The sequence below is a fragment of the Triturus cristatus genome, chromosome 8 (genome assembly GCF_964204655.1).
Source record: "Triturus cristatus chromosome 8, aTriCri1.1, whole genome shotgun sequence".
NCBI classification, from domain to species: Eukaryota; Metazoa; Chordata; class Amphibia; order Caudata; family Salamandridae; genus Triturus; species Triturus cristatus.
The window spans coordinates 1,220,435,846-1,220,461,622 of record NC_140591.1 but is presented as its reverse complement, the minus strand read 5'-3'; the positions used below and the strand labels follow the sequence as shown (position 1 = coordinate 1,220,461,622).

Sequence of the window (25,777 nt, the reverse complement as noted above, 5' to 3'; positions counted from 1 at the left end):
ATGTACTTGAGTAAGTTTGCTCAGCCATATTAAGATAGGCCTCAGGATACTAGTGGCAACTGATATCAGCCACGACAGTTGGGGCCCAGTAACATCTGTTTACCCTGCGTTCCACCTTAACGGGGTTCAAAAGGCATCAACTGGAAAAGGCAATGCTTGAAAAATTTAACTAAAACCAAAAGTAATTAAAAGTGCTGTAAAGTTTCTAAGTTACCTTGAAAGAGTTGATTGGAACCTGTTTCGTACTCATGAGCACACTCAATAGAATACATGGTGCAAATTAGGCTTGGTATCCTCCCTCTCCATGGAGTACAGATACCAAGTCTGTCAGTAACTCTGGGAAGTGGTGTGCATTTTGTCAGGCACAGGTGTTTTGGCAATAATGTGCAGGGATCAAAGTTTAAGTGCTGATTACAACATAGTTTGTCCAGTGTTGCAGCCATAGCTCATTCTCGGGTGAAAGCCTACAACTTACAATGCCTAAAAGACTGGTACTTCTGGCCCCTCGGAATTAACGAGTCACTCAGAATGAAAGTCTTAAAATATGGAGATAAAAACCTGGATACTCAACACAGAAGAGGCGTCAAAATGGTCAGATACATCATGTGAGAACTTTCTGCCAGGGGCCATATTTTACATTTAACCCAGGTGGCACAACGGGTCAGCGCGCCCACTTTGTGTACCCCTGGAGCACAATGGTATTACAGAAGGGTCAGCAGAAGCTTGTGCATCTCCTTTTGTAATACTGATAGTGCTGGCACACATGTATTGCCAGACATATCATGAGATGGCACTCACTCCTTTGCATGGGGGTGTTCTGAAGCTGGGTAGACCCAGTCTTTTTTCAACCTGAGATCTGTTAGAATGGAGGATAAAGTATGGGTCGAGATTAATTTTCCCATGAACGTGGCATGGGAGACTCTGCAATGCTCTCCTTCAAGGAGTATGCACTCATCCAAAGGAGCCCTGGGTTGGAGCTTTATCTGGAATGGGTTAGTCATCCCTAGTAAAGAATGCTACTCACCAGGTTTCATTTGGGGTCAATTAGGTGGAAACTTTGATTCCCCCTAGATCAGTATGATGTTGCTAGAGTATGCTGGTGTCCTTTTGACGAAACTTCCCACCAAACCTTTCTCTATTTGTATTTTTTTGTAAATATTATAAACTTTTGGGCAGTAGCCTTTTGATTCCAATTTCAAAGAAGCTACAGAGCAAAACATGTAGAGCAGCACAATTTATTTGATTTGCAGTCCTTATGGACAGAGGAAGTATGTATTAGGGTTGTTTACTTTTTAAAACATGCTATTAACCTTCGTTGTTTTAATGTATGTGGTTGCTGTTGTTATTTAACATTACACATTGGATATTATTATGATGTTTCGATGTTAAATTCTTAGTTTATTATTTTATGGTTTTGGGTGGCTGTTGGTAACTGTTTTAGATGTGATTTTTTTAATATCTTCCTTGTACATAGCATTTGAAATGTGTCTGTATATTTGATATGAATGTCATGTTTTTAATGTATGTGCTTTTATGGTCTAAATTGACTGAAATAAAGAATTGAAAAGCCCTTTAACCATGTCTCAGTCGTGCCATTGCAGAGCCTGTGTGTGCAGTCTTTACCTACCATGTCAATCTGGAAAAAAAAATATTTTGCCAGGCTCAAACCTTTAATTTGTATACATATATGTCACCGCTAGGGCAGGGTGCAATGTATTTAAAAAGTAGGATATGTACTTTTAAGTTTTACATGTCCTGGTAGTGAAAAGCTCTTAAATTTTGTTTTTCACTTCTGCAAGGCCTATCTCTCCCATCATATAACATTTGGGATGCCTTATTATACATTTTATAAGTGTAATTTCAAAATGGAAACAGGTAACCCCTTCATATTTGGTGTCACTTGAATCATAATGTATAATCCTACCTCATGGTGAAGTCAGAATTTAAATTGCAGTTCTGAAAATGCCACTTTTAAAAAGTTGCATTTTCCTTGCCTAAGTCATTTGGCACCCTCCTAGACAGCCACACACAAAAGGGAGCTTAGGTGTGACTGGATGGGCCATTACTGGCTGGATGGGAGGGAGAACCTGGACCCAGCCCCACTCACACTTGTATGGGCTGTGTCCTGTCTCCACATAAATTGTTGCATACCCCTGCAGTTAGTCTGGAGCCAGGGTCAGGAAGGCAGAGCACCGGTGCATTTCAAATGCATGCCTCTAGAAGTGTCCTCCCACTTAAAAGGCACAACTGGGTATAAATTTGGTACTTCAGACACCATCACTTCAGTACACTTCTGGACCCGTGCATACTCTGCCAGGAATAAGTATTGCTAAGCTGCTACAAAGGCTGTCATTCTGCTGTACAGCTGCTCTGAAGAAACTGCTGCCTGCGGTGCTGACCTGCTGCCTGCTGCCCTCTTGCCTTAGTAAGAAGGACTGGACCTGTAGATCATCTCTTGAACCCAGAGTGACTTCAAAGGCTGGTTGACTTCCCTCCTGATCTGAAGCCTCAAGGACACAACAGGCTTCCAACAACCTTGCATCCATTCATGGACTCTGCCAACTGTGAGTCTACCCTACCAAGTAGTGCCACCCTAGTCCTAGACCCTTGGAGATGGGTTTAAGGTGTTCCTCCACTCTCTGTGGATCCAGCGGAACAGGAGCGTCTCCTCTGCTGCACGGCAAAAGCCCAAGCAGAACTGATGCATCTCTGCTGTTGCTTGGATTGGACCCATCACAAAGTTCCAAAATGCATCCTAAGTGCAGGCCCTCGCATCCCTCATCTACGGAAGCATCGACGATGATGACAGGTTCCAGATCACAGCTTTTAGAAACTGACGCATCATTGCAACTGCACACCACATCCTTGACGCCAGATATCACAAGCCCCATCGATGGGATCCTCCACAGCGATGCAAGCCCCCGCATCGGAGCATCACTTCGGCTGCGCATCACAACTGCGACGCGAATCCTCACAACACACAGCCAACCAGGATTTAAGGTATTTTTTTGTCCAGAAAGCCTAAATACATCCTTATAGCCAGCCCATGATCCATCGCAGTCGGCCTGAACTTGTGACTTTGCCCCGATCTGGCATGAACAGACATCCACAGTTGGCACTTTGTGCTTTTTTGCACTATCTTTGCTGAAATCATAAAACTTGAATATCTCCGGTTCTACTAATTGGATTTCTGTCATTTTGGTCTTCTTTTCTTTATTAAAGAAAGGTCTATGTTTCTAACTTGGGAACATTTTGCGTGGTGTCTTTACTGTATTGCTGTTTGAAGCGTTGTACAGATACTTTACACATTTCCTCTAAATTAAGCTCACTGCTCTTTCCCAAGCTACCAGAGGGTTGAGCGCAGGTTAATTTAGGGTTGACCTTTGCCTCACCCTGACAAGGATTGTGGGTGCTGCTTGACCAGGGCTCACACCATAGTCAATCAACTACCCAATTTTTCACAGTAGTCAATTGGAGAGAGTCGCAAATTGTGACCTGCTTAATAAATATGAATTAGGCAGGTCATTCTTTCACCACCTTTGGTCAACCAATCTATTAGTACATAGATTGGTTTGCAAACTTAGATAGTGGTTACAAGGAGGCCGTTCGCTACATTTGACCACATCGTGTGTCAAATATCTCTGTTCATCTGACCCTATATAACTTAACATTTCTTGACTCTAACTTTGTTATATTCTTTGAACTCTTTGTACACAGGGATCAGGGGCCAATTCACAAAGCAAAATCAGAATGTACTTATATTTCCAAGTACTTTGGAATTCACAAAGGATTTCAGATGCTAAAACTACTCCTACTGCTTTTGATTGAATATTTACCCAAATGTGTCGAAGTTGAGAAAGGAAACATGTGAATATACAAAATCTTCCAAGGTTAATCCCTTCCTGGAAAGCATACTCCCTACTTTAGGTAGAACAATTATTTACAAAGATAAATATATGAGAAGACATTCTTCATATGTAAATCCACATTCTGAGAATGCCATTTATGAATTTTCATTTGCAACTTTAGCTATTTGGGAAATCAAGTTAAAGTAAAGTGTGCAATTGATATTGACAATTGATCCTTGATTGTTAGAAAAATACATATTTATCATCTTGAACACTCTAAAATAGGATCAAGTAATGTGAAATGGGCTTAATAATGCCCAGCTTCTGGATTAAACTTCATCCGTGAAAAAAGTATGGAATAAGTACTGTTAGCTATATAAAATTATCTTTGACTGCACTAATTTTCAACATTTTAGCTTAATTTCTGTATGAATGTAGGAAGGTCCCAGTGTTCATTCTAACTTGCGGAAGGTCATAGGCTTGCCAGATGTGTTGTGATTCTTTGTAAATAATAGAATAAACACTTTAATGTACATGAAGCTAATGGGATTATTATTCTCACTCTAATAAGGCGAACCAGGGCTTTTAGGAGTGAATTTAAATGTTGATTTTGGTCCATATTAAGTACATCAAGGACCTTCACAAAAAATTCAATTGGAATTCCTTTCTGCTTTGCAACACTTAGTAGCATATCACAGTAAAGTCCTTGATCATTTTCATTAAAGTCGGATCCATCAAGGAATATATATTTTTGTTAAGTGTGTGCTTGAGTTTCCAAGTAAGTGGTTATGGATTTCTCTGCCAATGGTGTTTTCAAAACTATTCTTCCATCTCTTGGCTTCCAAGCTAATGGTTTTGCTTCATAGAAGTAAAGTGGCTCCTCATCATGAGTGACACATACTGCTAGCACAGTCTGGATCCTAGTCACCCAGGCTGACCTTTACACATAATGGAATTCGAATTCGCTGGGGGCAAACTGTTGTTAGTTAAACATCCAGACAGACATCAAGAGCTGGTTGAAAATGTCACATGTGGCATGAGACTACTTGACAGCTATGGTTATTCAGTCAATATTGATTAAAATGTTATGTTGATTATGTTGTTTTATTTAATTTTAGATTTAGTCAATATTTAAATAAACATGGAAATCTAGAAATGACACAAGATAGTCCAGAGCAAAACAATTCTGCCTTATTATCAGCATCACTTATCTCATGAATTGAAGAAAAATAATCTCTCCGTTATGAAACACCCTCATTCACAATGTAGTGAATCAATCAAACACATAGTGAATATGATATGGTAAAGACGAAACTATGGAGATTCATGATTGAAACCCCCCATCCTTCCTTTCCTGACCCTCACCCTCCACCTAAGCAGTGCAATGAGGCCAGTGCAAACCTCAAGGCATCTTTAACAAGGACTAATGTTGCATCACTAATAATGTCATTCAGTTCTGGGCCATCGATCTATAGACACAAGGATAAAAGTTCAATGCCAACCCATTCTTTTGAATCTCTGCTCAAGCTCTTAATGCATACCAGTGTCTCAATAATGGTCACAATCCTACAGACCTGTACACACACAACACATCTTGCTTGATGCACATAAACCATTTCCAAATAAAAAAAAAGCTCCCATTGTCACTTTCAATATGTTTGTTTGAATGTACCCCAATTAACCACTAACCTCTTAGTTTTCTACTGAATGTATGATAAACAACCACAGAATTCTACTCCTCACTGGTTTTTCAACTTGGTGCCACCCAACAGGAAAAGTATTTTATTGAGTTTCTAAACTCAAGATGAAAGTTATGAAACAGAATGATGGCAAATAATGTAATCTGAGGTAGTTTCAAATTGCACACATTTTAAAATAAACATGCTATGTAATTTCCAAACATTGTCAAAACAATTTCTTTCTTCTGACACTGGCTTTGTAGAAGGCTTAGCATTTTGGGGCAGCAGGTTTTGGTGCTTTGCATGCTGTGGGTCTTACCTTGCAAGTCCATAGATTGACTAATATTTGCGCTGAGGCCACTATGGCTTTGTCCCAGATTAATTCACCAACATAGGGGCATATCAGCAAGGGCCTGTGATAATTATCGCGCTGCGCTTTTAGCGTGAGGATAATTATCACAGGCTAACGCTGGATTCTAACACGGAGATAGCGTGCTATCAGCAACGCTTATCTCCCAAGCGATAGGAATCCATGCGTTAGCTGGAAAACAGTGTGATTATCGCTGGAAATCCAGCGATAATCCAACGGCGACCAGCGATACCTTGCTGATAGGGCAGGGTGGTCTTAGCCATGTAATCCACCTCCCATTGGTTTACATGGCTAAGTCAGATTACAAGCAGGCGTAAGGAAAGTAGCGATAACTGTGGTTAGCGCTATTTTTCTTATTTCTCTGCTTGTTTGCGTGCAGCTTGATAATTGGAGAAATGTTGGTTAGCGACATTTCTCCAGTTATTTTGGCATGGAACGCCCACTTTGCATCTCATTAGAGATGCAAAGCTGGGCGTTGTTGTAAGGGGCGCTAAAACAGCAAAACACGCAATAGCGTGTCTTTGCTGATAGGGCGATGAAATTATCGCCGCTTTTAGCCCGAAAACGGACGCAAAAGCGGCGATAGTTCCATAGCACCGCCTTGCTGATATGCCCCATAGTTCCTTATTATATACCATTCAACCAACAAAGCCCAGACTTCAAAAATATGTTGCTTGTTTTACAGCCGAGGCAGATATAATTTGGGGGTACATCTCTACACTTTAACACTGCACTGGGGCTTCACACTACTTTTTAACCTCAAGGAACATTAGCGTATAGGATTGAAAAGCATCAATTTTTGAACCCTGCATGTCACAGTTGAGTGAGTCAACAAATAATCCCAGATTCCACTGTCCAAAGTGGAATGGCCGTAGAACAGTGTATAGTGGACCACAAATAATAAATTATAGGACCAAATTCTAAATGTTATGAAACACTATAAATATACTGCAGCATTATTATCAAGGTACAAAAATGTGTCAAGAAAAGACATTGAGGCCCAGATTTGCTGTTTGAGTTGAGTCATTTTTTGGTGCAGCCCCAACTCGAAATCATTTTTGGCATTAACTAAGCCACACAAAGCCACTTTAAGTAAACACAAAGCAATGCTATGCAGCAAAAGCACTGCCTTGCAGTACTTTGCATGTATTCCATTCATCCACCCATGTTTTTAACGCAAACCCAGATTTACAATGTCTTGTAAACCTGGGTTTATTGCAAAAGTGGGGCACCAACCCGATAGAGGCACAACCATGTGTAATAAATATATTTCTCCTTGTTACTTCTTCATTCCATGTGGGCTGCCATTCTGCAGCACACATAGAGGCATATTTACAAGTCCCTATCGCCAAATGAATCTCACTAATAATTATGTTCCTGTGGTGATAGGGGCTTTGCCTTATTTACATGGTGGCGTTAAGCCACTTAACGTGGCTTAACGATGCCTTATAAATAAGGCACTCTTTCTCGCTATGCTTAGCGTGAAAGGGGTGGGCAATGGGTGTTGCAGTGGTTCCAGAGTTCCACCACAACGCACATTGATTTTGACGTTGCCCCTTATTTACAAGGGTGGCATGAATAGGAGGCAGCACCTACATTAGGACCAGCATTTTGTGCTTAACAGTCGCACTGTGGTAGACGGGTCAATGCATAGGCACTAGGCAGCAGAAATGCTCCATATCTTTGTAAATGTAGAGCATTTCTGCTCACTCCCTTCCATGCAACACAGCATGTTTTGTGAAATAATAGTTAATGTGCCATTCAGTACTTTCTAGCATATTTTGAACACATGTTTGTGACCCTTAGAAAATTGACCTGATGTTCAGGGCACAATGTTGAGATTCCACAGGAGTGTTTAAAGTAGTAAATGTAATCAACACACTTTTGATTGTTTTGTTTTTATTTTCAATATTTACACAGCATAGATTGCAAATTAAACTGACCATCAGCACAATAGGACTAGAGGAAGGCTGAAACAAAAAATACATGTTATGGGCAGAAAAATTATCTGGTTTGAATTATTCATAGTCAGAAGTGTTTTGATGCTTCATGAAAACTCATAGGTTTGGACATCACCTTGCCTGAGCCCACTGAGAACCAATTCCCACCCAGTCCAAGCATACACATTTTGTCTGTCATGTATTTTGACAGAAGCAATATTTAGGCATTTCAAAGCCACAAAGGGAATTTTTAAAATCACTTTCAATCAATAGAAGGTGATGCAAATCCTCTGAGATTTTTGTGAAGGAAACAAATGTCTTTCTCCTTAACACTAGTTTAGTTACCGCCGCTTCCTGAGGTAAAGTAGTCATGTAGTCCTACAGGAGGCATTGGTTCAGTTTATCTTACGGTTGACAAGGGTGCAGATCATTGCAGGTTCAATTCACCATTTTATTTCAATCTTATATGTCATTATTAATACTACAATCGTAGGTAATTAATTGATTGTACATCATGGGGCTGAATCACAACAGCATTCATGAGTATGGAAAGTGGAACTAAAGAAGTACTCTTACGTCTTCTACGTGCTTCTGCATACTTTTGTGAATGAGTCCGGAAACACCCTATTCTATATTAGTAAAGTGCAAAAAGGGCACTAATTGTACATGGAATCTCAATTTTATTCACATTTTAGATGGCTTGGGGTCAATTCACATAGGCATGTACGAGTACATAAAAGAACACTATAGGGGTATGACTTTATATACACCAAAATGTCTTTATGAATAGGCCCCTTGTGAGAAAGTCATCCTTTTGCCCTGATCACCTCCATTTTTTTACTTATACTGGTGGTAACTGACTCTGAATGCACCATGGGCTCTGCTACCCAGGCCCAGGGTCAGTGCTCTGATTAAAAAGGTATATGTTGATTAAGTGTAATTACCCCACTGACAGCCTACCTGTAAGTCCCTAGTATATGGTAAGACACATAGGTTTAGAGGCCCAGCAGCTTTGAGGTACTTAAGTGTGCACTGCTGTGTTGCATGCTGTCATTTTAAAAGTCAACCCTGCTTTGCAAGCTTCTTTTAATTGAAATCACATGCAAATTCGGCTTTGGATTTAAAGATACTTCCAAACTTATAAACTATCTTATTTTTACATATAAGTCACCCCTAAGGTGTACCCTAGGTGCCCCGAGGTTAGGGTGCCATGTACAAATAAGCAGGAACATTTTAAAAGATGTTTTATATGCCCTGGTGAGGAAAAAAACATCAATTTCACTTCTCACCCATTGTAGAATTTTAGCTCCATAGACTAACATGGGAAAACTGTAATGCAGTGTTACTATTGTGAGGAGTGAGCTAAAATAATATTTCAAGGACTTAAAAGTTTGGTACTGATAACTCCAACAACTTGCCTCTGTTGAATGTATTGTAACTAATCCAGAAAAAAATGACTGAACTTTATTTTCCGTGAGCCAAAATCCAGCCTTCTAGCAGCCTTTCCTGATTGGCCAGCACTTAACAAACTTAGCTAAACTGCTTTGATGAGGTGATAAGTGGACTGCAAGAGAGCAGGGCAGTAAGGAATGCTAGCCAGGCCTACCTCCTCTTCCTGTACCCCCAGCCAGATGGGAGTCCCAGGAATGGAATTTGCAAGCAGTGTGGAAGGGCAGTGTTAAGGGAAGTGAGGTGAGCCACACCAGTATGTTGGCTTTGCCAGATCTTATTTCCAAGGAGAGAATATCTCCATCTTGAATTTGAAAGTACAGTCAAGTCCACCACTAAAATGGATCTTGACATTTTCCAAACAGTACAGAGCCTTTCTACCCCCTGCTACTACTAAAATACTGCCTACCCAACAGCTTTGTGATAACCCAGCGACTTACTTTAGAAATAATGTAGATGCAGTTTACAATGACTTTAACCTACTCAAAGTCACTGATCCGTTGTTCCCAGCCACCACTCCCTCAGATTCTAGCCATTCAGCTCTCTGCACGCATCCCACAATTTCTACTGGATGCATGATTGAGCTATTATATTTCACAAAGTCCTGAACCCGCACTGACTCCTGCCCCACCAAAGTGTTGCAAGAATTAGCCAATTAATTTGCACCCACACTGGCTTTGCTGCTGAACGTGTTCTGAAGTCCGGCTGCTTTTCCACAGAATGGGGTAAAGCTTCCATTCAGCTGCTTTGCAAAAAGCTTACTTTAGAGCCTTACAGAAAAAGAACTATCAGCTGATATCTTGACTCCCCATGCTTGTTAAAGTCCTAGAAAGATATCTAACTATTTCTCTCTTTGTGAATTTTTTGGACCAGAATGGTATTCTGGACAAAACCCTGTTTGGCCTTAGGAAAGCCCAATGCACTGAAACTGCACTGGTATCAGTTTTCAGAGGAGATTAAGGACATCTTGGACAAGGGAAGTAAGGTTTCGGTAGTCCTCTTGGACCAATCCGCAGCTTTCAACATGGTGAGTCATGCGTTATTGAAACACAGCCCTACAGATGTAGGTATCCAAAGTTCTGCTCTTTACGTTACTCTGCTCTTTTCTGGAAGACAGGGAGCAAACAGCCAACATGGGAAATTTCGGCTCCAAGCCTTTCATCTTACCCTGTGGTGTCCCGCATCGGCCTTCACTAAGTACCACATTATTTAATATATATGTGGCTCTTCTTTTGGAACTTATCGTATGGATTTTCCACTGATACCTGCGCTGACAATACCTAAATTGTAGTATCAATAAACAACAAAGTTGAAGTAGTGGCTTCTCGATTTAACAAGTGCATGAGTGTAATAGTGAACGGTATGAGTTCGCACTATCTGAAATTAAACTCTGAAAAGACAGAGGTGCTCCTCTTTGGACGGATACCTCCTTTTGGAACACTTGGTGGTCACAACCCCTTGGCTTTCTTCCCATCCCAGTACCTAAAGAAAGGAACTTAGGAATCATTTTTTACTCCAATCTCTCTTTTAGAGATCAGACTAGCCAACTCACTTGCTCGTATTTCCTTTTCTTTAAACTTTGAGGAAAATTCTTACCTTTTGAACTGCAGAAAACAGTTGTCACCTCCCTTGCATTATCAAAGCTAGATTATTGCAATGCCCTTTATGTTGAAGCTCAGCAGGGCCTTGTAAGTAGACTTCAAAGACTGCAAAATGCTGCAGTCCGGGTTCATAAAAACATTAAGAAATTCATGCCAGTCTCTCAGGTCATGAAATAACTTTATTGACTACTCATTAAAAAGAGAGTGGCCTTCAAAGCTCTCTCTTTAGCACACAAATTGCTTAACTACTTGGGTCCGGATTTCCTTAAAAACAAAATTTCCTGGTACATCCCTAACAGATTGTTTCATTCAGACACAGTCAGAAAACTGTCTGTCACTTTAAACCACAAAGCTTCTTGGTGAGTTAGAAACTTTTCCTATGCTACCTCTTGTCTCTGGAATCAAATGCTATGGCATTTGAGGAATCAATCCAACTTCCATGCATTTAAAAAATCACTCACTGTCTACTCTTCCCCTATAAAATCATTTTCAGGTAGTTTTTCTCCTTCAAACATAGGCAGCGCTGAGACGCCCATGGGCATATGCTGCGCTCGATAAAACTCAAATCAAATCCAATCAAATCAGTGCTTGTGGGACAAGAATTTGCCACACTTTGAAGGAAGCTGTCATGCTTTTGGGTGGCGCCCTGTACTCCATTGGTCAGGGGTGCCCCCCTGCTTGTCACCTCAGAACATTGGATAAATATGAGTGAGCTGCATAGCAATATACATCTGGTGCCTGAAACTACAAGGAGAAGAAGGACTGCACTGCTGCACCCCAACAGATTGCACTCTGAAAGACTGCACCTGCTGCAGACTTTTAACTACAGCCCTAAGAACATTACCTTGCTTCAGAAAGGTCTAAGGAGTGGACTCCGTTAAAGCAAAAGGTTAACAGAGCTCACCTGCACCATCTCCCCCAAGAAATCCCCAGCCTGGAGGGCATCCATTGGATTTTTCCAGGTGCATTGTGGTAATTGTAGTCCCAAACTTCCAAGGACCATCTCAGAGCTTCTAGACTCTTGGATTTGTTTTTGACACTTTGAACCCTCAAAGTTCAGGAAGACATCCCAGAAGTTTGGAGAAGTGTGTATCAATTTTTGGAAAAAGTTTCATAAGGTTACCGACCCATAGACAAGAGTCAAGCTACCGTCATCAAACCGCGACCCAGGCTGGATTTCAGATTCATCCCTCTTAAAGCTCCAGAGCTCAAGACTTCCAGGATTTCACAGAGGCCTCAAGCTAAGCCAAGCCGCCATTGTCAACTCAAATCATGGACTGAAGACAATGAGAGAAAATCCTCCAGAAACGTTATTAGGTGTCAAGATAAAATTTTAGACCAAGGCCTCCTGCTTAGTGTAGCCGACCAGGGCTCCACCACGGTCAGCCTAAAAGTTTGATTTTGTCCATATCAATCGTGACCAGATGTCGAAAGTCTGCGCCATTTTAAGCAGTAGAAAGTGTTTGTATTATAAAAATTCATATCTTCTGTTCCCTACATTGGATTTTTGTGGTTTTGGTGTCACTTTAATCATAAAATATTTACTATTTATATAAATTGGTTGTAGATTTGTATTGTGCCTGGTGTCTTACTTATTTAATGTATTGGTGTTTTTAAATGCTTGGCACACCTGTAGCTTAAGTTAAGCCTTCCTGCTTGCAGACAGCTACAAAGTGTTGAGCCAGGGGCTAATGTATTGAGAACTTGACTGGACCTTATATTGCATTGGTGGCCTTAATGCCAGTGATAGGTGCATACTTACCACTACCAATTATCCACCTTCCAACAGCCCTCTATATCAATTTTCATGTAGAAGTGTAAGACTGCTGGTCTGCTGGTGTCATACCCTCTTGTGGAAAACTTCTCTGGCCTCTTGGAGAATACTTTATTTGGTACACTTTAACTTTTTCAATGCTTCAGCCGAGTAGATGGGCTTAACCTGTGAATGGTTTGGGAAATCCCATATTACTTTGTGCAAATCGCAATGTAGCTTCATTAGAACATGTGCTGGAGAATACCGATAGTGACTAAAGAAAGCCTAACATCTCATATTTTCAAAACTGCCAGTCACAAACAGAACTTAATGTTGGTTTGAATATTGTTTGCCTGTATACTCATTTAGTAGTTCTAAAGCATAGCTGCAGTGTTTCCCAGGCCCATGCATGGTGAACTGCTCCAGTACAGGTTTTTTCTTTGAAACCTGTCAACTGTGGTAACATTATTTAGCACAAAGAAACACCATAACGCGCATATTGCAATACACAAAAATACTTAACAGATTTTAGCATTGGATGGATAATTTCACTGCATCTTTGCATATTGTAAAGGTCTTATTATGAGTTTGATGGTCCGATGGACTGCCAAACCCACCATGGCAGTGTAGTTGTTCGACTGACCTATCACAAGTAGGATGGGCAGACCTCATTGGCACCGCCGCAACTGCCAAGGATCAGAGATCTCTGGTGGTGTTTCGGTGCTCTTGAGGCCACAATATGTTTGGCAGGGCTGCTGAGGGCCCCTCAAGCATATAACGAGTTTGCTCTCTGCCATGGTTTTCATGGTGGTGAGCTTTCCATGAAAACTCTGGCAGAGAGGAAACTAAGGGAGCCCTACCGTGCCCCCTGTCGCCTCTGGGCCATGGGGTACATGCAGGGGGCACACGGTTTGCCCCCTGTCTGCATGCACTCCTATTTCCTACACAGCATGGGCTTGACTATCCATGCCATGCAGGAATTTGCTTTAGTGTCCCAGTTGCAGTGCCTCTTTCATAGGCACCTCCGTGGGAATGCAAAAGAACGCCCCCCCCCTCGACTCGAGACAGAAAAAAATCGTAATCTGGCAGGTAGTCTGTTGTGGCTTTGGCAGTCTTGGAGTGGGGTGGCAGTGTGGTGGCCCCACTCCAAGACCCCCAAAGTCATAGTAAGGCCCTAAGTCAGTCTCTCTGTAACACAAGTAATTTCATATGCAGATGGGTGCTCAGGTTAGTAACATATACCCAAAAATCTGATTACTGTAGTCAGGTTTCACAGATCGTTAGCAATTTTATAGCATGGGTGTAGAGTGTGGATTTCAAAACTTCAGTACTTCCTCTATACTTCTCATTTGGTTAGATTATCCTATTTTTAAACTCCAGTAGACAGGGCCGGCTTTGGGACAGTGCCACCGGTGCGCCCGCACTAGGCGGTGAATTGTGGAGAGGGCGCCGACCTCAGGAGGGGCGCTGTATTTAGTCCTTTAAGCAGTAGATACACATTTGTCCAACTGTTATCCCTTTTAGAATGAGTTCTTTGTCTTCTTTTGCTTCTACTGCAGTCCTCCAGAGATTGGTGATGCGTCATGTTGTTGGAGGGCAGTGATTATAGTCATTCTACACACTACACCTTTGTGGATTGTGCAGCTTGGCACCATACTCTGTGTAAGAGGCACAGTGTGAATTTGTTTTCTTTGTGAAATCTTGTACTGTATAAATGAGCAAAAATGCATCATACCATAACAGAAAGAGTTCACTGGTCTGTCCTCAACGTTAATCTCAATCAGCACCAAGATGTTGTGTCTCACAGTTGTCCTATGTGTGACATTGTAATCTAGTGTACATTTTATTCTGTTTCTTCTTTTCAGAGTGACGTTTTTTCCTTATAATGTATTGTGAATTGAAAGAAATTGCCTCGGATGTTAAACTTCGTCCCCTCAGTGACTAACAGATCCATCTTGAAAGAGCAGATCCTTTTTACCTAAGCATTTTAAAGCTAATACATATTTAAATTAAAAAATCCACGTGGATGTATTGTTACATGATCAGGGCATTTAAATTGATCAGCTATATCATCCCTTCTGCGTGCCCAGAGCAGAGTTTAAATTGCGGCGAATTGGAGTTTGGGGGCTACAGACATATCCCCAGACAAAAGTAATTTAGACACTTCCTACATGGCAAGGGAAAACATTGTAGCTTTTCTGGATGACCTTTGATGAGGGCATCAATAAAGAAGTTTAGCAACTTAATTATCACATTTGTTTGCCAATACTTATTGCTGTTTTTTGTGCACCTCAAGAAAGCAGCATGGTATATTGGCATCCTGTTTTATGTAAAAACATGTTTATCTTGCTTACTTTCAAGATCTAAAATGTCCCTTCCTCTTGTACACAATTGTCTATTAGGTTATTTTTTTAATACTGCACTAGCTTCCCCCAAATTAATGTAACACTGTGCACAGTGGCATAACGCACAATTGTAATAGTATTTATATACTGCCTACTACCCCTGAAGTGCTTTTCGGTGAGTATCGCTCTACTCTGGAACCCAAAAAGGATTAGTGGTGGGTTAGTATAAGGACATAAGTGTTCATTTGCGGGGTGTACTTGTGTGTCTGTTAGTTTGTTTGAACAGGATAATGGAGGGATCGAAGAGGGAAGAGTCTAGAAGGTGTTATATGGGAGATCAAAATGATGGGGCCCCCTGCAGAATGTGATAAAGGCCCTCTAAGTCTTCTATTTCTAGTACATATTATTAGGCCTTGAGCTGAATGGAGGCCCCCCAAAGAGTTTGGGGCCCTATGAAGTGTTAGGATCCCATTGCACCGTGGGTGGGTCCAGAGGGCTGTGTTATGCCACTGACTGTACAGTTGGTACTTAAGCTATGATTTCATTCACTCAGCAGCCTAAAGTGCTCATTCTGCTGCTCTTTTTAGATTCACGGATTGTATGAGCTCACGGAGTGGATTTGGCAATAATTCACTCTTTTCCAAATATAGGATAATGTTCAAATGATAATAGTTTTTTGGGAACTGCTAAGTGCATTGCTAAAAGAAGAATTGATGCACTGAAAGAGTAAAGTGACTTTGCTCAAGATCATACAGTACAATTGAGTGGAAGCAAGATTAACATATAGCCCTCTGCCTTGAAATATCTCAGTACTAAAAAAATGGTACTTCATTTATGAAGTTCTGTGACTGAATGCAGATATTGCAGATGTTTTGGGTGTAAAGCTGCCAACTTGTTTTCCTAATGGCATGTTTGGTAGCTACTGTGCTCAAGTGTAGTTTATGAGTCACTGCTCTAATATTGACTAGGGATGGGTGTAACTGGTGTAATTGTGTTGTGTGTTTCTCATATGGCCCATTGTTTTTCCCTATGTTAGTCTAATTATGCATGTTGTAGGCTGCTTTTGTTTCACACACATTACTTAGGGGCTGATTTCGATGTCGAGCGGAATTGCTTACGTCCAACACCGACTCGGTCCTGGGACAGACTGACACCCTTGTTGGCGGTCCCGACCGGCCCATGCGACCGAGCACTGTTCGGTCGCATACTCCCTTTTCTGAATGGGAGCCCGTGTTATGGCAGAAGTGGCCATAACACAAGCTCCAATTGAAAAATGGGAGGTCCAGTTTATCCCTGCACCCTGTGGTAAGCACCTCAAGGTGACTGTCACAAGGTGCAGGGATCAACAGGTGGCTCCAACTGGAGGCCGTGCACCAAAGGGGGCACTGCTGGGGGCCCCCAAACACGCTTTCCAACATGGTTTCCATGTCGTACAGGGCAGCATGGAAACCATGTCAGAAACCGTGCATCATAATCTCAAGGGCGTAAAAGCCCACCCTTGAGATAACTGGCCAGCAACTGACTGGCTGACAGGCGCTCCGAGCCTGTCGGAAGCCAGCCGGAATGACCAGACGGTTTACTTTCTGACCGCCTCCATCATAATGAGGCAGTCATAAAGTAAACCGAGCTGCATCGCAATCGACCCCTAAATATCACGCTTGCTTTTGTGCCACTTTGCATTTTTAGACAGAACCATTAAGTTTTCACATGTTATTGTTTCCTGAGATTTAGTCTGAAAAGTGTAGGCACGGTCAAATAACATTGCCCCTGGTTAATCTCTCTGGTCAGACACTAGCACCTACAAATAATAATAGAATGTGGCTGCTGTTTTGACTACACATATCATGTCATATAACTGAGGACAGGGGCTCTGAAAACAGACTCACTGAGTGAAGGTCCTGAGACAAGAGCTCTGGGCAGCCTAGATGTACAACACCCACCTATGTATGCTAAGGTACAGGGTCCAGCACTGAACCCAGAGATCTGTAATCTTTACTTCCTTAGCTTTAGTAGTGGGGGAGGGTTTAGTTAGATTTATTAGATAACATAGTAGGGCTCTTTATTGTATATGGTTTATTAGCCATGTTGATGACATTATTGACATGTATCTGTTTAATAATTGTGCTACAATTATTGGATCTTAGAGCACAATAGTTTATATAAACATTGTAAACTTTATTTGTGTCTCTTTCTTATCTTATTGTGAACAAGTACGAGTGAGAGAATGAAAGGGTGTGTCCTGTTACCTGGATCCCTGAGAGAGTCAAGAGTGTTGTGTTCTGGGGTGCCAAGTCACTTGTCTCTCTAGAAAAGTTAGGAGGGCAAGTGAGGCACTATTGCTAGTCGGACTCGGCTCATGGATACTGAGGTGGTATGGTGACTCAGTCCTCTAAGTACTGATGTTCTATGGTCCTATGTTCCTTAACAAATCCCCTGCAATAATTCTCCATAGTGTAATTTCTTGTGAGAAGCATAATTCAGCATTTAGCTCTATTTTCATAGTGCAAAATGCACCCTTGCATCCATAATGGGCCCAAGGATGCATTTTGTGTTTAGTAAATAGCACTAAATGCTATGGGACATGAGCAGCAGAAGCCAGCACCAACTTGCTCTCCCTTAGTTCGTTGTTCCTATGTTCTTGAGTTAGAAATGTTGCCCTAAATTACTGTTAAACACTGAAGCTGGCATAACTGTGGTAATTGTGCACCACAACAGTAATGCATAATTACTGAAATTGCTCCAATTACTCCGGCGTAATTAAAAATTTTCCAAGGCCTAATACTGATATTGTGTTTGGGGTTCTTCGGACAAATACAATTCCATTACAACACCATTAATGGTCTTGCTCCACACAGCTTTCCACAGAATCAATAAACACAGCTAACTGTGCAACATGATTTTTGAAGATGTGTTTTTCACTGTTACAATCCTCCTCACTCCTCACATAACCCGTGAATTTTGCACCTTCTTCCCACCATCAGAAGTACTCTATGGTGCCATGCAAAAAAACACGTAACATAAGCACTTCTCAGTGTTATTAACTATGCTTAATTGTGTAGGAAGGTTATTCATTTCACAAACACATCCTTAAAGAAACAAATGGCTTTGTATGTTTTGTGAATGTAGTCACATTCATCCTCTATGTTAAATGTCTCCAAAAGACGAAACTTGTACATTGATCTGAGGTGGAAGAAAGGGAGGGTCCATTGATTAATTTACTTGTGAAATATGTACTTTATTTACTATTGTGTTATTGCTGGCAGCCATGCCAGATGCTGGCAACCAGAGGAAAGTGTGATTTTGTGATTTTGTACGCTTTCCTATCAAATTATTGAATATCTAACAATGAATGAATTATACTTTTATTGTTCAGTTAATTAAAACTTACAATATAACACAATGTAATCAGCAAGTAGTACATCATCAATAAATAATATTTTAAAACCATCTTCAAACAGTTAGAAACCCTCGGAATTCTTATCTTAAGCTTGATGAGATCTAATTATGAGCGCACCGATCTTCAATTTTTACATTTCATAAACAATGTTACACTTATTTAGTGCCATTGCACCTAAAGTATACTACTAACACTATGGGAGGTTAAACAGCAATTTGTGCAAAATAATCGATAAAGTGCACCGTGCCTTTGATAGTATTCTTTCTCATCCTAATACTAAATAATAATTGTAGTCAAAACCATCATGTTTAACACATTCACATTGAATATCTAATAGGCTTGATATATGTTGTCAAATTCACTGTTCTGTTGTGTTACAGTATTAAATGTATCCAAAGCTTAGCACTGCATGTTAACGGTTTTTCTTTCCTGAAGAGCTGATGGCCACCATGACATTTTTCTTTGTGTTTATCCCTGTCGATATCATGTCTACACCTGCAACCTTGCCAAGACCAAACTACTTCCTGTGCCCCGCGTCTTCCTGCATCAATTTTGCTTACTTCTGTTATCAATCTGTACATCCTTCATTGTCCTTCCCTCCCTGCCTGTATCCAACAACTACCACTATCTGTAACACTGTACATCCACATATTGCTTATGCCTCAATCTGTGCTCCCTTGGCCTGCCTGTACTTCCTTTCTCTTATGTTTTCTACCAGTACCCCATCTTTCTATCTCCGTTTACTTCTGTCAGCAGAAGTCTTGAGCTTCCATCGTTCATCTGCATTCACCCATTTATTCATTTATTTGATTTTTTATCTTAAAAGTTTTATGTAGCGCGAACTAGAACCTGGAAGGGTATCAGATCGCCTTACAAATGTTACATCAAATACATATATTTGGAATATTTGCAATAAACTAGGAACAAATATATGAGAAGATAATAGGAAAACATAAATGTTGTCAATACATCCTTAAAGTACTCAACAGTGCATTAGCCATTCACCCTTAGAATCAAGTGCAGATCCTGGTTGGTGAACTGCGTCTGATTAGTACCCAGCTAAATCAAGTGTTGGGATCAGGGTAGAAATTTGTTCATTAAAAGCAGTTAGACTTCTTTTTTGAAGAAAGTGATTGAAGGGTTCATTCTGATTTTCAGTGGCAGGGTGTACCCGATCCTAGGTCGAGTCTGGAGAAGGTACAGTTGTATGTTTTCTTTTTCCAAACCTTTTGTGGTTTCAATAGAAAGGTGCTGGTGCTTCTTGATGTTCTGCCACTGCCTGATAATTCTAGTTTATTGGCTAGATACCTTGGTGTGTTGAAGTGCAACACTTTGATTGTCACGCAATCAGTTTTAGCTGTGTTCTTTCCTCATGAGGGAGCCAAATCAGTGCCTTTAGATCAGGGGTTATGTGGTTGTTCTTTTTGGAGCCGCTGATGACTCTTGCGGTCACGTTGAGGGACGCTTTAGTGGAGCCAGTCTTGATCCCAGCAAACCCCATAAGGCTGTGCTCCCATAGTTTATTCTGGGTATCACTAGAGCTTGCACGGCTGATTTGAGGTCGTTGGAGGAGAGGAAGGGTTTTAGTTTTCTAAGAATGTTCATATGAAAGTTTGCTCCTCTGGTAGCTGTGCTGATGTGCTCCTGCAGGGTGAAGTTTTTGTCAAGTGTTATTCCCAGTGATCTTGTGGAATCTATGATGTGTGGTGTGCAGTTGTAGGCTGTTAAGTGTTTCATCCAATCTTCAATGTCGCCATGTTCTTGTTGCGGGGTAATTAGGAGGAATTTGCTTGCGTGTTAAGTTTTAGGTGGTTTCTGGCCATCCAGTTGTGGTTCTTTTGTAAAGTTGTGTTAAGTAAACAGATATAATCCGGGTATGATAGTTTTAGGTATATTCTGGTATCATCCGCATACATGTAGTAATGAACATTGGAGAGTTTCAGAATTTTGGTTAAGGGCTCGATGAATAGATTGAAGAGGGTAGGTGATAAGGAGGAACACTGAGGGACTCCCAGGATGACCAGTGATGTAGTGGACAGCGATTGGTTAATCTTGTTTCTTTGAGTTCAGCTGTCTAAGACAGCCCCTAATAAACCTAATTCTGTGTTCAAGTAATTCCAGGAGACTGTTGTGTTTGATCGTATCGAAAGCTGAAGACAGGTCTTGGAGGATTAGGATGCAGAATTCATTTGGTCTAGTATTCTGAGCTCATCACCGACAATGTGTGTCAGGGCTGTTTACGTGCTATTCATTCCGCACATTCATACATACACACAGATGCTCTACCAGTCTTTCATCCATGGACTGACTCGTCCATTTTTTATTCAATCTCTCATTCATTCTTGAACTTTTGAAAAGCACAGATGCAAAATATTCAATCAATGAAGAAGCAGTTTTATTTTGAAAGGGTTAGACCTATTGCCTTTTCATATGCTGTTGGTTGGCTTCTCTTTAAATTGAATGATCCATCTTTGATAGTTTGATGCAAACATATACCAAACACATTCAAAGATAGTTGCTTGTGCTTGCAGATGCATGAGAAGCCATCTTTGATCATTTTGTGCCATACTTTATCATTGCTTTACCATTCAAAGATGCCCAATATATTAATTTCAAAACATCATGTGTTATTGGAATGATAAACTATAAATAATTGTATTTAAACAATTAAAAAACTGTACTGCTAACTGTTCTGTATTGTCTTCCTCCACAGGGCTCTATGAAAACCATCCAACCAATGTAGAACCAGAATGCTGTGATGTCAGATGGGATCTATTACCAGATAAACAATCCAAAGGGACTATAAAACCAAGTGACTCAACGTTGTGTCATAGGACATCGCTCACAGCTTCATCAGCATCAAGACTGTGTAACAGCAGACTTAAACTGTGTGTACTTGTGTTATTTCTCTTACATACAGTACTAACAGTCTCAGCAGCACAGAACTCAACAGACATGGGTTTTGGAAGCCTAACAAATTTCGAAGATAACTCAGCAAATGAGGAATAAAACCGGATGTATGGATGCATGTCATATGATGGACAAAGCGGCCCACATGTACAAGCTACTACAGTCAGTTGTCAAAGAGACTGGGTGTTTTTGCCCAACATTCACTTCTTGCAAGGCCTTCTGGATAGATTTCAAAAGACGGGCCAGGGTCCAATCAACAAGGACATAAAAGGCAGCATTTTATTGACTAAAAGGCTGTACGGTGACTTAAATTTCTCACACCATTTTATACACTGTGTTTTAATGTTTGGAGTTTATTTTTGTTTTCTTTTTTGCACTTCTTAATACAGGATTTTATTTTTGGGATGGTTTATCAAAGCTAAAAAAAAGTATTTTCACTGTCTTTCTATTTCTAGTCATTGTGTTTGTTCATTTGATGGTTTTGTCCTTTATGTCCTGTCGGTTTCTACCAGAGTAATGCATCATGACATAGCAGACATATTTATGTCTTTTTTACCCATGCAAACCATCCTTTTTTCCCCATCTCTCTTAAGCAGACAACATCCGCTTGCTTTTGTCTGTGTAATCACAATGAATGGGCACACATATCCCAGTGTGCCTCTGCCACTGTTGCACAAACCAGCTGACTGAGCAATCCCAGGGGAATGTAGGCGCGGGGAGGGGTCCCTATAAGAAGTGCCCTCCGTAAATGGTGGAGTTGGACAGTTCACCCATGTTTAAACATATAACAAACTGTGTTGCTCCAGTTCCAGTTTCAAAGAAGTCCAGTCCAAACCTGCTGGTCAGTTGAACAGGAGCAGCCTTTAGATTTCAGAATGTGGCATTAGCTAAGCTCAGTATGTTGGGTAGATAGAGGCCTTCATGTTGGAGGTACAAAGGTTGGCATTCATTGTGAATTACTTTTTAAGTTCTGCTCCAGTCACATTTTAACCAGCGACTATTGTAATAAGTGGAGGGTGGGATATGGGGAGAGTAACAGAAGTTGCAATGCTTTGTTGTTCTAGTATGTTTGAGGTATGGTAATAAGTACCCAATAAATACTCAACAAGCACTCAACACCTGTAGAATAAAAAAAATCAAGTTGGAGTTCACTGTCTAGAAAACAGCTACACCGAAATACAGAAACATAAATATTACTTTTTCCCAGTATTTATGGTGATATAGCGGCACACACCAGCGTGTTTCATAATTTTCCCCAGGTTGTGTGCAATTAACCAGTGGGCAGCATGCCAGGATATGATTGGTCAATGGCAGGAACATGGATTCAAATTTACTTTTCTTTACTTTTTTGGGGTGGGAATATTTCACATTCTGAGTATATGATAATTTGCTTTTTACAAAGGCTTGTAGAGTTTACAGTAGAATTAATGGAAGGAAAATTTATAAGGGCTGTTTTTAAAAAATAAAACGATATTCCTTCCAGTTCTCTGAGTACATTTGGGAAGTGCACTTCTAAGATGTTTGCTGTGTAGCTGGGAGATGAAGGAACATTGTAGGCAAAATTCCATTAGTAAATGCAATTTAGTGGCCTATTTTGTAACAATGAAATCACCCTGAAAACAGTTTCGAGTGTAACGGTTTATTTTGGATGTAGTGCTTGCCGTAGCAGTAACGACATTTCACACAGAGCAGGAATGCATTTATAGAAGCGGGAATGCAATTCTTTTTTTCCACATTAAAATCATAACAAACTTGTTTGGATAATTGTAGTAGCTCAAATATTTAGCAGGGCTACTTTTGATCACATTTTACAAAAGCTGAAATTGATGATCCTGGAATACGTCCTGCAAATCAAATGCAAAAGGCACTGAATAATGTATAATTTTTCCAAGTTTGCAAGATATCTGAAAACGTTCAAGAACAATTTTTTCCAACAATTACATCCAATGACTCATGGTGTTTTTTCTTTTTTTCTTCTTTCTCTTGGGCCACACAGTAAATTCATCAAAGTGTTGCAAATATATAGAATTTTAGAAATGAATATTTAAACGCCTTAAGAATTTGTAGAATGTAGATTTTCAGCGAAGGTAGAGCCTTTGAAAAGAAGTGGAGCAATAACTGGAGAGTACTCAAGTACTGTAAGGGAATGAATCAGTCACTTTGCAGAAAAAGCACTTACTAGGTGAGCTCTTGTTCAACTGACCTCTTGTGTTAAGTGTACATGGTCAGTATCCAGTTTGTTATAACCTTTATCTACCTCTGCTGGGCAAAGGCCATTTGAAAGTTCATGTATGTGATGTTCTGTGTATTTTCATGCTTACGCCACAGTTTGCATTCATCTACATGTCCAAATCGCTCACGTACTGTGTCCAGCCAGTCCATGATCCTCTGAAATGTAATGGCATTAGCCATGTTGTCATGATGTCCACCCAGGTGACTCTGATTCTCTCCTTGGTAACATGTGTGGGTCTATTAATACAAAGTATGATTTTCAGTAACGGTGATTGGTCTGTAATATGAGGCAAGTGGTGCAAAGAGGGATGACGTGTTTTATCCCTAGACATGTGGGGTTGCATCACAAAGAGTCCACTGAAATTGCACAGTGCCAGCAATGTATGCCCGGAAGCAAAATGTAATGAGTGAAGAAAAATGACAACAGCAAATCATTTCACAGCCTTACACATCAAACATCAACTAACTCTGACTATAAGTCGTACTGTCTTTCTTCTTTAAGTATTTATTTCTATGCAGTTTGTGTCTGAATTCAAATGGTGTCTCTTCCAATACAATTTGTGTGCTCTTTTCTTTATCCATATGTTATTCTCTCTTTCCATTTACTTGCTCTCAATTCTTTCCTATAAGATTTTATATTTACCTTCATGTCTTTCATAGTTCATGTCCTTACTCTTTCTCTCTCATGGTCTCCTCCATACTTTCCATCTCTTTTCTTATGCACACACACGCACAATACAAAAAAAGACCAATATATTTCCAGGGATTATTTCTCCAAATTGGTGCAGTGGCAGTGAATTTCACGTCAACAAATAAGCAATATTTTCAAAAATGGAGGAATTTGCTCTTCAAAATAATTTTTAACTAGTTCTTGTGATTCAAAACTTTTTCATCAAATGGAAAGAGAATCACTCCGGTGATATAATGGTACATTAGTAACATTTTGTTACTTACATTTAGCAACTGTGTTCAGGAGATAACATGCAATAATGAAATATTAAAACATATATGAAAAATTCAGCTAAATAAAATTATCTAGGTATGCATTCAAAACTGATATAATAATAGCACACAGAAAAACGTGGTGAAATTAGTAGCTCGGCTAATGAACAAAACAGGAAAAGAAGACCACTGTTACCATAAATGCACAAGTACTGGTGCTGAGCAGGTACTGACCTTGTTCTGTATGGGTCAATAGATTTGTTCTACTTTCAAAACCAGAAATTACCATTAAAGAGCAATTCAATTCTGTTTAAGAGGCGTTCAGAGGAATGTTTTTTTTTTGCTTCACTCACGGTGATGACCTTTGCCATTGTTGTGGCAAGTATAATAATATGGATAATTCAGATAACATTACTTATCATTGCAATAAACATCTCAACCAGTGTGTAAAATTAATTCAAGGGAAGAATAAATGGCACACAGTCTGACCTGACTCAAGGCTTCAGTCATCACATAAAAACCATATACAATGAAGTATTTCACAGTTGCATGTGAAATACGGACGTTATCATCCTAATGACATCCCCAAAACCACTTTGCAGAGCTTTAATGTTGCCAGGGCTACAGGATTATCTGGCTTGAAGGACAAAAATATGCAGCAAGCTTATCTTAATTATACATTAAAAAATTAATTTATGCAGCACATTGTCTAGTAGTGTCAATATATATATATATATATATATATATCGGCTCCAATCCCATTCAAGTTATGCGCGTAGCACCAAACCGAGAGGGCGTGTCGGTAACCGGGGCTTGCTTTACCGGTGACACATCGGGTCCAATCCCATTCCAGCTCAGAAACGGGCCGACACATGCTCAGTGACAGCTAGTAGATTTATTTACCAAAATTAAAAGCGCAAAGCGTGAGCCAAGTTCATTGTTGTGAAACGCTCGGCATTCACGTTTCAGTCTTTCGACCTTCCTCAGTGCCAGTTCCAACAAACAGTGATAATACACCTGGAGGCCTGTTTAAATATGTGGAAGTTCTTTTCTGATTGGAGTGTGTAACTGACCAATCTCCACGGCCTCTGGCTGCGCTGCTCACCGTGATCCATGCCGGGTTTTCATGTGCCCTCGCTGCGAGTCAAAATACAGTGATTTTGTACTCGTGCGCCAAGTGACGTCCCAGTCCTGCTGGTTACGATGTGCACACTCACCCCAGCCTCTTTCAAGGGAAATGATAATGGCAAGTATACTACTGTTGGCACCTTAACACAGCAACCTGCCGTATCCTCTCTCCCCATTCTTTGG

At 40.4% G+C, this 25,777-nt stretch overlaps 1 protein-coding gene across 1 annotated transcript in view; it reads left to right on the top strand.

Moving 5' to 3' along the window:
* Positions 1–21,391, top strand: part of NALF1 (NALCN channel auxiliary factor 1) — a 1,210,912-nt gene extending 1,189,521 nt beyond the window's left edge. The window contains exon 3 of the mRNA XM_085620533.1: positions 21,096–21,391. Coding sequence (XP_085476659.1) covers positions 21,096–21,391 — 296 coding nt within the window. The remainder of the gene's footprint in view (positions 1–21,095) is intronic.
* Positions 21,392–25,777: the final 4,386 nt, after the last annotated feature.